Here is a 13,806-nt window from a genome sequence, read left to right as displayed (position 1 = left end):
AGGAATGTTGCAATGTCTTTGCTTTATTTATAAGAATGGCTATAAACTAATAAGCTCTCTTGAATGCATCTGTGGCCTCTTCCTCTCAATTTCTGTGACTCTTCTTATTGCAAACGCAACGAAACCTTTGCAGTACGTGGCTGTATCTGGTAGCTGTGACACACAGCTATGAACAGTGAAAAGAAACAATCGCAAATGCAGAGAAGCAAGAATGAAAATGACATTTATCCCACACCTACACAGCAAAACATTTAGAAATGTCAGTCAGGCTACTTCCAACAAAATTAATTCCTGCAGTGTAAGTGCGTCAGGCAGGCAGTTTTATCATTTCTTCTGCCTAACATGGACTTGTCGTATAAAAGCACATTCCTTCTGACTCCAGACTGTACCTTTACGCCATGATCTGACATTCAGTGCAGAAATCAGCTGAGTCTGTTGGAAAAATCTTTCTGTTGAGGATCTAAGCTAACCCAGGAACATAAGTCTAAAAAATGAAATCTCCTGATGGCCCTGATTTGTTGTGTGTCGGTTTGCATCGCAACGTGGTTTCAATGATTTCTCCAGCAAATGTCCAAGTCTGGCCTTAATGAAGGATTACAGCAATTGTTTCTTCCAAGTGATGATGATGTGAATGGGACTCCAGATTATAGTTTCTAAAATGTTAATTAAACAAGGAAAATGAAACGGGGCCTATTATCTGGCTCTGTGTCTTGGTTAATGAAGATAAATCCAGCTTCTTTCTACATATGTTAATTAACAGCTGTTTCACATGCTACTAACAAATTGTATCGATTAAAAGTGAAAACAAATTACAATAACCGTATAAAATCTTTTACAGCATTCAAGGCTCTGAAGTTAACCGGCAAGACAGGTATAAATCACCTCATCGTGGCACTAAGTAAGCAAGCAATTAATTCACTACTTCACCTCCTACATTCAAATACTTAAGAGTATTCCTCCTCCTCTAGGAAGAACGTGATTATTGGTGCTGAAGGCCACATTTCAGGGCTCAAAGCAAGGTGAGTGGAGGTGAGGTATGAGTGGTATCTAAGGATGGGAGATTTATTTTACAAGAAACAAAGTGATGTTATTGGAAGAATAACATTTGCAAGGTCCGTTATTTGGAAGAGTGATCACATACTCCATACCAACAATATAGCCATAAAGTCAGTGTGACTTTATCTTGCAGTCTCTAGGATTCCTCCGCAGTGCGTCCCGAGCTACTCTGAACATTTTTCAGAAAGCTTCTACATCACCATTCGTTTCATAGAAATATCAGAGGACACCTTTTGTCCATAAACTCACCATGTCTGCTAATGAACCGTATGCAGCTCTCCACGACTAAGGGGATGGCTTGTGAGGAATCCTGCGCAAAGAAATTTAAACAAGAGCGGCAGTCAGAATGTAGAGTGATGGTAAAAGTGGAGGGGGTGGGGGGGGGGGAAAAGAATGAAAGGCAAATTTGTCCCCTCATCTGCTTCCACGCAGTTCCAGACGTGTTTAGCAAACAGCACATCAGTGCCGTATGGTCACAACCCATTAAATAAGGTGCAGGTGCACCACACAGGTAATCTGCTCATGGAAAACACGGTCATCACTCCAAGGCACAAACACAGTAAGACCTTCCAGATTGCCAGCTTCCAGCTTAAACAACATCAGTTGAGATTTTCAGCACGGAAACAAGCCTTTACAATTCCTTAGCCTCTGCTTCACAGGAACACAGATTACTTTTCAGACAACTGAATTTCTGCAATGTCTGCAGTTATTCCTCCCATCTTGGGAAGCAGCCACTAAGTAACAGAAGTGCTGCAGTTTGCTTAAGGTCAGATGCCAGCAATTAAAATTACCACATGATTGAAACTTCCAAGTTTGTGTTTACGTATAACCACTCCTACAGTAGTTCTGGACAGCAATGCCTCCAATTTATATCAAAATTCTCACTTGTTAGGATGTTACAGTCTCGTATTTTGATCAGTTCAAAAAAGTGACAGTTCTCTGCTCAAAAATATATATAAATATATATATAAAAAACAAAACAGTTCAACCATTTTCCTAACTTGTTTAGGTTTAATGGTTTTTTTTTTGTTTTATTGAAATGTCATAGGACTTAGTCATATAGTGACAATAATTTACCTACTAATTAGCTACAGCCAGTTACAACTAGTTTTCTATACACTGTACAGAACAACACCAACCAATTAAGAATACTTCAGAAGCCATTCTGCCGCTCAACTGGCCCCTGAGGACATACTTTATTAATAATCATCCAAACAGCATTATAACCTCCCAGACTTATTTCTGAGTGTGACAGTAAGAACTCAAAGAGAAGCACCTATTCTGTGTCCCCAGCAGAGATTAATACTCTCTGAGCAGTTACGTTTTAAACTGTCAGGTCACAATCAAAAAGCCCCATTAAAACCACACACAAGTGATTTCACGTAGGTTACTGCGAGCTGTGGATTCAGTGCTTGTGAACAGATTAGTTTTTCATTTAGGTTTCCAAATCGGAGAACCAAGTCAGAATATGCTTCTGAGACATCTCAAAAACTACTTTGTGAAAATGGCAATCAAGACATGCACATACTTTATTTTCAGCATAGCAAAGGACCATTTTTAGAGCATAAATGAAGGAACAACAATTAAGCTCAGAAAATGAGAAAGGTTTGACTCTGCACACCAAAACCACAACTTGCACTCTTAATTTCCAATATACAGAGATTCTAAAAATTACAAATCAGCACCCCAAGACAGACTGTATGAAATGAAATTCCAAGCCAGATTCTGTCTTTACAGTATCAACAAGAAATATTTTGGTTTTTCTCTACCTCAGAGAAACACATTTTAGCTCATCGGGGTCTAAAAAGTAACAGATTATCCACCACAGCCAGGGAAACAAAGCATCGCTGTTCTAAGTCTTTATTACAAGAAGGCACAACAAGTGAGCAGTTACTGGTTTAATAGCATTGCCATGAGATACTGGTGAAAATAAAGGGAAAGGGGACAAAGAAGCAACAGCATGAAACTCATAAACCATGAATGTCCAGACAGCTCAAGGCTGTTTGGCATTTTTGGTTTCAGGTCTGTCAAGAGACAGAGTAAAATTATTTTTAAATTTTGTTAAAAGAAACGAATCAAGGCTGTGGATCTGCGTTTGACTGATTTCAGACTGAACAAGCAGACATCAGTTCCACTTGAGCAAGACTCAAGCAAAAGGTCCATGTAAGAGAGGGAGGGAAGGAATGATAAAAACACTTCCCTGTTTTCCATCAATCCTCCCCTACACAAGCACACGTGTATCCCTGTTTTGTTACCTGAGGAAATGTTTATTACCTGCTTCCTTATGGTGGAGCTGCGTCTGCCGCTGATGTGACGATCAGAACAGCCCATTGGTGCAGGAGGGAAAAACAGAACAGAAAAGTCAAGGTAATCTCCTACTATCACCGGTTCGTTCGTTCGGTATTCCAAATCACACGTATTTTGGAGGAGGGAAGGAGCCAGATATACAAGTCAATCATCATGACTTGGTCTCATTCAATTTACGGAACTTCAGAAAGATTTTAAGTGACTTTAAATCACTAAAAACCTGAAATAGACACAAGGGAGTCCACTGCTTTGACAAAAGATTACCCTCGACATTTTAATCCCAACCATATGGAAATCTGTTCTATAGGCCCCCTTGTTCAAGATGAAGTTTGTTACAAATTGCACATAGCTGTTCTCTGAAAGAGCCACTCTGCAGAGGGGAGAAGCAGGTGGGAGCGTGCTGGTTCCTACTGTGCTGTTAACAGCTGCCATCGTGGAGTCTTTATTATAGCTGCTGCTAAGACTTCAAATAAATAAATAACACAAACCCCCTCAAACACCAGCACGCACTAACCAGGGCTAAGCCTTTTCAGTATAAACCATGATGGTCTCATTTATTTATGTTGGTAGACATTAATTGTAGAAAAACAGGGAAAAGCCTTGCTTTGCCAGGATTTCTGCCCTCAAAATTTATTACTGGGGTTTAAAATTCCTATAGTTTCCTGTAAAAATGAAGTATGAGAGATGATAGTAGAGAGGCCCTAATGCATCATTCAAGCCAATTCTCTGCTAGGGCAGATGGCTGCTGAATTATAAATAAGGTGATTAGAACTGTGATTTTTAAAAAGACTGTACAATGTGTTAATTCAGAGGAAATTCCTTTTATAAAAATGAAAAACACAGAATAAAAAAAAAAAAAAAGAAATCAGATTCCATGTGCTGTCACAGACAATAAGGTCTATTTTAAACTATTAGCAGTAATGATTCTTTGATATTTAAAATTGTTTCATGATGAATAATATTTTATTATTACAGATGTCAGGCTCTAATTAGGACCTGTCAGCTTTGCTTTGCTGTAAGGAATGTGAAAAGTAGTAATGACTCCAGATCGGTAGTAATCACCTTCCTTTTGTTAACAAGGCAGGATGATGCACAGCCCCTACTCCAGCTCCTTGTGCCCAGCGGAGCCCCTTGAACCCATCAATTTGGAGATGGAGATTTGTTATGTTTTATAAAAACCCCACAGGAGAAGCTTAGTTATGGTTCTGTGATTGGTCCTAATTATAAATGAAAAGTTTATTCTCCATGACCTCTATACTGCTGCAATCCAGTTCCAGAGAGCATCAACAGGGTAAAGAGTTTTCTGATTTATGTTACTCGGCCCCTCACACCAGCCATGTGGATAAATCCTGCAGAGTCACTGGGTCCAACTCCCTTACAGAAATAGAAACGCGTTTATAAAAACCTCAGTAGTTTGAAGAATATTTCTTTGGGTGACAGTGCCAAATTAAACAGTTTCTCACACCTGCCTGTCCACTTCCTGATCCGGATTAAAAGCACCAGGGCAAAAATAATTAAAAAAAAAAAAAAAAAAAAATGCAAGACCTCCACGTATCTTTTTTCCTGTGTCCTTCGGTTATTTTTAGCCCCAACCTCTTTCCCAACTCGTTGCAACAGGCAGCTCTGCCCGCAGTCATACGGTCACAACTGCAGCGGCTGCACAGGGCGGCAACAAGCAAGGAGAGGTGTTTGAACAGGCATTGCATCCAAAGAAATATTCATTATTCAGCTGACCAGAGGTTACTAAACACAGGTATAAGCTGTGCCACTACCTTGCACTGATGTAGGTAACAGCGGTGGTATTTAAAGCCATATTAACCAGAAGGAATTTGCTTATATATTAGGTAAATTAACATATTTTTCTAACAGATACATATCCTGGGCTGGTAACTGATCTAGAATGGCAGAGACCAATTTGCATCAGCTTTTCCTTAAAACATGATCCCCTGAGCCACACCTACCTGGCAAGGGAGCAGTCCGTCCGTTGACCTGTTAAGAAGACAAAGAAATACAACATCAGGAGAGAGGAATGGGAAAAATCACTTCAATGGTTTTGTAAAGCCAGTTTTGCAAGGGGAAAAACCATGGGAGAGGGAGAGGGCAGCTCTGGGGGGGCCGGAGAGTGGCTGCCTCCCCCGGCAGCGCTGCTGTGGCGACCACCAAGGGCCGTCCCTGCCCGCACGGCTCTGCCGCAGCCGACCAGGAAACGCAGCAACCAGCTCGGGCTGCCCGAGGACTCTTTCTTTGGAAAGTATTGTTTTTGCAAATTAGTTCCCTGTGCATTCTAATTGTTGACTCCTGCTGCCAAAAAACTGGGCTTGTCAACCTCTCCCTCCCTCCCCCTTCCCAGGGGAATCGGTGGGGCGAGAGATTATACTTTATAAAGCCACTTAGTAAGACTGAAAACATTCACAGATTTGCTAGCCCACAGACCGAACGTGCTGGCATTAAGCTATTTTGGGAGACAGACGTTTAATGATATTTTCCACAAACATATTTGTAAAAACGTTCCATTAACTTGCACTGAGTTTGCAAGGAAGCAGCCAAGTTAACAACGACGGCTAATGCAGGCATCATTTTAAAATAGCACAACAAGGAGTAAGAGAGACAGAAAACTAGTATGTGCCTTTTGGGAATTGTACAGGCCAGATCTTTTGCTGGTACAGATCATCATCAGCGAAACCATACTGATTTACAACAGCTGAAAATCCACCTTCCCTACAGTTGTCTTCCTGCTCCTGGGGAGATGGAAGAATGAAAGAGGGAAATGTCTAATTGCTGATGGCTGACAATTAGCTGAACACATCTCGATAGCCACTTTCCTCTCCCCACGTAAAGCCAAAACAGTGCATAATTTACATGAAAATGTTATTCTGAAGCAGAATTTCTAGCCATCTGTCCCACTTCCATCATAGAATATTCATATATATAAATTACATGGCTGTGGCAACACCAAGGGGCTCCTACATTAGGGTGACAAATGTGTACAGTAGGTAGGGACATAATTACTTGTAGAATAGGAAGACTTGCTGCTATTTTTATTACTGGAACTTGTCATCTTTAGATTAAGGTAATTTGCAAGAGGACTAATAAATGTCACCTGAGGATGGGGCAAAGAATGAAAATTGTAACAAAAACATGAATTTTCTAGGGACTGAAGACATGTAGCTGTACGCACATTTTTCAGTAAAGCTTCTAACCATGCTCCAGGGACTTGTGAAACGAACTTTATTTGCCCATTTCCCAATTAAGTGACATTTTATGGATAAGTCTAGGCACAGTCCCCAGTTTGTACCATTAACCTGCTAATGTGGTTTTGGAGATGAAATGTACCTCCCTTTCTCAGCTCCTTTTGATCTCACAGATGACAGAAGTGATTTTTTTTCAGAAGCTGCTGGAGCTTACCCTGACACACACTGGGACCCTTCACAGAGCGACTAAGAAAGCTCTGGTTTGCAAAGCAACCGCAAGAAAACAGAAGCAGTCTTTAAATCTACATAGCAATACAGAAATCACATTTAATTTCCTCTTCTTTCCCCCCACCACAGCTTGAGATGGGTTCAAGGGGCAGGCAGGTTAAGAGGAAATAGGTCTCGGTATGCAGAGGTCAGCTATGATCCAGGAATGTGATTAGTCACAGGGGCAGCATGGGTGTCATTTGGAGATATTCAGAGGCAGAAGAAAACTACCCTGAGGACACAGAGCTTTGGCTTCATCCATCCTTTCTACAGGACAGCTGAAGAGACGAGCAACTTTAAACAATAAAGCTCAAAACGATGGCAACATCCTTCCCTTACCTTCTAGTGGTTTGTGTCTGATAAACATGAAACTCTTAATTACTGTAGCAATAAGTATTTTATTTTTATAGTGCATTTTTAAACTGAAAGCAAAACACTTCAAAGACCACATGCTGTTTAAGTTTTCATTCAGAAGATTTGCACACCATAAACTGTGGGGAGTCCAGTTAAGTTACATATCAAAACACGAGCCCTGCTCCAGCCTATAAACCCAGGAACGAGTTGAGCCATTTTTTGACCTGACATTTAGACTGTTAAAACCTTCTCCTCTGCAAATATGAGGCAGACAGGTTTCTATGGAAACTTGGATGCATAGTTTAAGCGTGTTTGGCCAACAGGATTTGCCCATACCATGAAGGGAAAGAAATCTTCCTTTGTTCTGACACTAATAGCAAATGCATATTCAGTTCTGGCTGCTGCCCCTTGACTAATGCCCTCTAGATAGGCAACATATTTTACATGCTCTGAAATTTGTTTGTTATTCGCCTAATAAAACCCGTGCTCACATACATTAGTTTGGTTTGGCCTGAACCCACAGCGGTGAGAAGCAGCTGAACTACCACGCAAGGGAAACTGCCGACCAGCCTAACACGGCAATACTCCTCAACTGATCAGAAAACTGGAAATCACCGGGTTTACCCCAACACAGATTATTAAGTGAGAAGCAGCACGTGCGTGTACGGGGAGAGGACAGGATGAATGAGTGGGCATACGCTCCATTTTAACGGATAAGCGATGCACATTAGCGATTCATTAAGCATTTTCCGTTCACCATTAATCAAGCAGCCGTGTAGGTCATTTGGCTTCCCCATCATGCAGATCGGAAAAGTGAATTCATAAAACATGAGTACGTCCACTTTGCATCAGTAATCCAAGACTGTTACGCTCGGTCAGCTGACTAATTCAGTAAGTGCCACAGCCTGGCTAACAGCAGTGACGAGCGGGTCCCAGACTCACTTTCTCCCAGGGTCTTCTGAAGAAGGTCGTGTTTGGCTTGGAGCTTCGTTATCAGGTTCCTGCCTTCCAGATACTCCTTCATTTTCTGTGAAGGTGGGGAAAAAAAACAAGACCATGAGTGGACAACTAAGTTTTTTCAATTGCACCTTTAGGTTACTGGATTCTGAACAGAATCCTGAAGAACAGAACTACGCTGCAATTTACAGTGCAAGGGATGAACGAAGCCCTCCTGGTTTATGTAGCTAGGCAAATCTGAAGCTCAGTCCGTATGTATCTGCAGTGCAGTTTCTATTGTTTCACTGTGGAATCAGCCAAATGTTTGGCATCTTTTAAGACATCTGAGAAGCTGTCGTGCATCTCCTCTCCAGACAGGGTGAAATGGAAATGCACTTCCCTCGCGCGTCACCGGCAACTGAATGAGCAATCTGTTTTAACAAACTAAAAGGCTGCTACTGTGCTTATTCTCTCACTTAACCTCTCTCACCCCACTTTACTTGTCAAATAGTGTGTCTGCCTCCACGCTGGATGATACACAGCATTGCAGGGGGGGCACAGGACAAAACAAATAAAGATATTATTTAAGTTCAGATTTGTTCTCTTGGTGAAATATTATACAATCACGCAGTCATTTTTCCCACTTCTTTCTGATTTTTCACAGCTCTGCAAATGCTAGTTTTTTACAGCTCTTTCATCTCTTATTTTGCAGTTCAGAACAACATTATTTATCTTCACTGTGCCGCAGCACATAAAATACTCTGCTGTACGGTAGCTGTCCACATTATAATTAGGGCATGTTTGCACTCAAAAATACATAAATAGCACATAACTCTTCAAATATCACAGGCCATTCTTTAAAATCATGAGATATTTTAAAAATTCAGCTAGCAAAATGAACACAAAGAAAGGATTCTCTTTTAATAATTAAATGTTCCAGTTCTTGTCTTCAGCTTTCCCCAATTCTATCTACTTTCTTCCAGTTCCGGACTGGTATTGCCAAATTAGACCGCAGATCCTTAACATGAAAAAACAGTATTTTAGCAATGAGAGTGCCTGGACCCTGCTTATCCTATGCAGGTCGTAACAACAGCAGCTTCCATGCAAGATGTAAAGAACCAACAAGCAATAAATACATATACATACATATATATATACACACACATATATGTATATACACATATATATGAAGCAGTGCTGAGGATGGGGAGAAGCCTTCCAGGAGCTAATGAAGTTTCCACTGTGGGCTCTATGGCAGCACTGTGTACCAACACGACAGACAGAAATGGCTGGGCTGGGGCTTTAATTAACTGCCAAAAGTCTGTGTTTTATGTCCCTTTGGTTGACAACACTGGAAGAAAAATTTCACAAGAATTAAGTCCCTTTGGAGAGTCTCAGCACTTCCTGCTTCCTATCCTAATACCAGCTTTTTTTTTGTTGTTTTAGAGGAAAACAGGAAGCATGATCGCTGTGGCAAAAAAAAAAAATTAGCCATATTTTTTTAAATTTCCCTGTAGAATCTGTTCACCAAGCCCCAGGTATGTATTTTGCTCAGTCAGTTAAATTTTTGCATCAAATTTGGACAGAAGAAAACATAAAGAGTATAAGCTGTAAAAATAACCACAGAATTTGAAGTGGGGATTTGAGGATAAATCTGGTTCTGGAAAGTACTGAGCTCTCTGTCTCAAAGTCACGACCAGGCGAAGAGACAGAAGGGCTAGAAGGCTCAGCGCCAAATAGCTCAAACAGACGCTTAAAGATCAGCAAATCAACTTGATTTGGAAGAGGGTTAAGCTTCCCTTTGAAGCAGATACAAAAACTTGAGCGGGGCAGGCGGATTCCCCGAGCAGGGCAGGGACAGGCTGTTGGCACTCCCAGATGCTCCGGCCGATGGCTCTGGCTTCCAGGCATTTGTGGTGGTGACATTAAGACCATCGCCTGCCTGCAGACAGGTACCAGGGATTGTTTTAAAGGAGGAAAAGAGAAAGTGTCTCTCCGGTGCAGTATTTCATGCATTCCTTCTATTTCCTCATGCCTAACATTCTGTACCCTGCCTGTTACAAGCAGGCTTATGAAAAAAAAAAGTAATTTTAAAGTAAGGCTTCAGGCTTTTTTTTCAGTGGAATTACAAAGATCCATTAGCATTTGATTTCTGGCTTATTAAAAACAGTCAAAAAAAAAAAAATCCAACTACAGAACTCCTAAGGATTTCATTTCTGGCAGAGCACAGCTGGAGTCAGACTAAATACAATCAGACACAAAGCAGTAAGAAAGGTCTTCAAGTCACGTTATTTCTGCATTTTAAAAAATTAAAAGGTGAAGATCTGTTGTTAGCCAGAGACGGTGAGCATTTTGCACCTACCATCTCCTCAAAACCATGCAAATTCGACGCCCTCTCTAAGCCCAAACTCTCTGCAGTATTTTTCCAGCGAGAACCCGTTGTCAGGTGGCATACGTAATGAAGAGAAATGCAAACTAGCCCCTATCTTCCTGCCTTGTGGGAGAGGAGATTTTATGCTTTTGAGTTTCTGCCACTGTCCCACATCCTTAACTGTCTCAAATCTGGAAAGCTCAGCAGTTTCCCTCCCTCCCTCCCTCCCTCCCTCCGCCCCCCAAGAACGACTTCAAACAAGGCACTCGATTGAAGGAGCGGGTGAATCAGATCCCCGCTCCCCTGCGCCGCCGCTAGCGCCTGGACGTGGGAACAGTGGCACCCTGACACAACCAGCACGGCATTTCTGTAGGATTGATCACCAGGGGAACTTTATATAATACTTACCCGTGTCTTAAGGGTTTGGCAATAATACATTTGCATTAATTTTTAAAGCGCTTCCCAGAATGAGCATCGTACTGGGTTTTAATCTTTCTAGAGGAAAAAATAACGTTTCAACGAAGAACTAAAATTATCCCCTGTTTTAGAGGTAAGAAGAATCAAATCCTTCATTGCCCTTTTCACTCCTCAGGGAGGGCGGGGTGCCAGCTGTAGCACCATGAGCAGCAGGAGCCCAGCTCTGGCAGGCACCGCGGGCTGCCCGGGCAGCCGCAGTGCAGCCACGCCAGCGGTGGGACGCGCCTGCCCGGCACCCAGGTCACAGCCCGGGATTTCGGCTCCCCAACACGGGGAGGTTTAAGCTTCTATTCTGCATACAAACCTTCCTTCGAAGCCCTGACAACAGAGCCACCTCGGCACCAGTGTGCTATGATACGCCTCTAGTGGAAACACAGCTTCTACCAGCACAGCGATACTACAGCCAGTACTCCTGCAATTAAATTCCCATGGTGGCATCACTACATTTACGTAAGAGTTCTGCCCAGCTAGCAATGCAGTACGTGGCATTTCCAACTTGAGTTACACAGAATATTCTTTCAAATTAGTATTTTTCCTTCAGCTTATATCCCTCAGCATCCAGCACATCATAAGGTACGAGGGGATTTAAATTCCCATTCTGCACTATACTTGGATTCTTCCCCCTACACAAAGAATGCCTCGCCCACGTTGCTACACAGCTCTGCCATCAGTCTCATTAATCTGAGCATTTTCTCATACACCGAAAAAACTGCTCCTTAGAGGTTCAAAGCTCGAAACCCTTATAGAGGGTATTTGCAAGTCTGGCCAACAGCAGATCAATCAAGCAGCTGATTAGGCTGGTTAAAGAGGGCCTCCTCGACAGCTCTTTCCCCCGCGTCGCGCAGGACATGGCAGGTTGCACCTCTGCTCACTGCCACGGCTCCGCAGTCCTGCGGGGACCTCACCGCTCTGCAGCAGGATGCTGAGATGGTGGAACGGAAAAATATCATATCCAAATAAAGGCCCGGGTTCGGTCTCCTGTTTGAACTTACAATAGTCCCTCTCTAGAGAGGAAACGCTTAGAGTTCAATTAAAAATCATTTTTCTAGTTTCATAACCCTGGGCAGGGTGGTCAACCCCTTCTTAATTGAATCAGTTTCTCCACCCATTTTTCTCAATAGCCAGTTTCACCTTTTACAAAGGCTGTTTAATTTTTGACAGAAACCATCCTGACAGCTACTGTAATTTGCACAGAAACTTCAGACTTTTAATAAGCAACACCATTCTTGGAAGAGGAATGTAAAGGGCATCAAGTATAGCAAGAGGTGCTCAAAGGAATGACGAAGTAACCAGGATAAGAGGTACGATTTTCATCTGCTATTCCGCAATATTTTAAAAATGGAAATGAATTCAACAGTTTAAAATAAATCTAAATTAGGAAAAAACATATAGTCTGGTATGAAATTCAGTATAAAAAGCTCTTAGCATCTTGTAAAAATGCACTGACTCATTTAAAAGCATATGTGAGCTGAACTTGCAAGATGATAATAACAACAAATGAAAGAGCTAAACATTCCTTTAGTTTGTATTATTTTTGAAAATTGATATTTACAAGATATTAAGTTCCTTCTCAGACAATTCCTTTTTAGATGCAGAAGAAATCAAATTTTACACAATTTATCCACCAAGTTTGCATCAACAAAGGTATCCCAATATATTTGTAAAGAATTCAAAGCACCCGTTTTCAAAACATAATATGCTTACTCTGCTTGTCCAAAATCAATTACAGAAGCATTTCTGTAAGATGATAGCATCATTTTGCACTCTCTTGCGAGTATAATTCTAAATACATTATACGTGCTCACACTGCAAATTAACTCCTTACTGTGAAATAGAACTGCTCTGTCTCCTGCTGGTTGGCCCGTCTCTTGGCAATGCTCGGTTTGCTCATGAACGTTTCCGAGACAGTGGATTTAACAGACTCCATAGAGTTGCTGTACTGAAAGCAGTCAGAGACATCAAAGTCCTCTATTGTGACTATATCCTGAATTGTCTGAAGCGTAGCTTCCATAGTCTTCTTAACCTGTCCAGCAAGAATGAGAGTACTTATAAAACGAAGATAGTACGTTGCAAGTCAAAAACAGAGGTAGTAAGTACCCTGGAGCATTTTACTAATAAACAGATATTACTGGTTTCACATCCTGTGTGCCATAACTAAGGTGCAAGTTTTGCTCATTAACAGCACAGTCCATATAAACAAAGGGCTGGCAGCACACAGAACCTGCCAGGAGTAGCAAAACAGTTGTAATCTTACAGGCTGGGAGGAGGAAGAGATGTAAGGAAATTTAACCTCAAAGCAAAAACTGCTGGAACAAAGATCTTACAATCGTCTCCAGTAACTACATCTACTCGGCATCAAATGTCAGATATTAAAAACAGCACTTTGTGGCACTGTAAATTTTTACTGAAGGCCAGAATCAACTTCCTCGACATAAAGGAATTGCAAATTTTGCCCAACGAGGATTGAAAATCCCTGAACACAAGGGTGGAGATTTGGCATTTTCCCAAAGAAATGCCATTGGTTTAGTCTTCTCATCTTAGATGACCAATTAAACAAAAATTAGCTCTTACCTTAGGTTATGCAAATTCACTGTCTTCACTTCAAAACATTAAATTCTTCTTTTTCTCTTAGCTATCCAAATACAACTTTTGCAACATAACCAGTCCTATCAACTTAGGGATGGGAAAAAAGATACGTGGAGGTATTTTAAAGGATCCTCTCCACACACCCAGCTTTCATGCACAATCATTAATCTACTGCTGGCCTCACCTGCCTTATTTTTGAATTTTACCATAAGTCTTCATCAAAGAGGATCCCAGCAACTAGATTCTTCCTTAACTAGTCCC

The 13,806-nt window shown here is 41.5% G+C and overlaps 1 protein-coding gene across 5 annotated transcripts in view; it reads right to left on the bottom strand.

Annotated features, from left to right (window-relative positions):
* The window catches only part of SRGAP2 (SLIT-ROBO Rho GTPase activating protein 2), a 114,616-nt gene that overhangs the window by 25,498 nt on the left and 75,312 nt on the right, over positions 1–13,806 (bottom strand). For all 5 annotated transcript variants that reach the window (XM_033009399.2, XM_033009401.2, XM_033009402.2 and 2 more), the window contains 5 exons: positions 12,785–12,982; positions 8,118–8,202; positions 5,325–5,352; positions 3,331–3,361; positions 1,306–1,366 (listed from right to left, as the gene is read on the bottom strand). In XM_033009399.2, coding sequence (XP_032865290.1) covers positions 1,306–1,366; positions 3,331–3,361; positions 5,325–5,352; positions 8,118–8,202; positions 12,785–12,982 — 403 coding nt within the window. The remainder of the gene's footprint in view (positions 1–1,305; positions 1,367–3,330; positions 3,362–5,324; positions 5,353–8,117; positions 8,203–12,784; positions 12,983–13,806) is intronic.

The sequence above is a fragment of the Tyto alba genome, unplaced genomic scaffold (genome assembly GCF_018691265.1).
Source record: "Tyto alba isolate M040663 unplaced genomic scaffold, T.alba_DEE_v4.0 Super-Scaffold_30, whole genome shotgun sequence".
In the NCBI taxonomy this organism is placed as follows: domain Eukaryota; kingdom Metazoa; phylum Chordata; class Aves; order Strigiformes; family Tytonidae; genus Tyto; species Tyto alba.
This window is presented reverse-complemented; position numbering and strand designations above follow the sequence as displayed.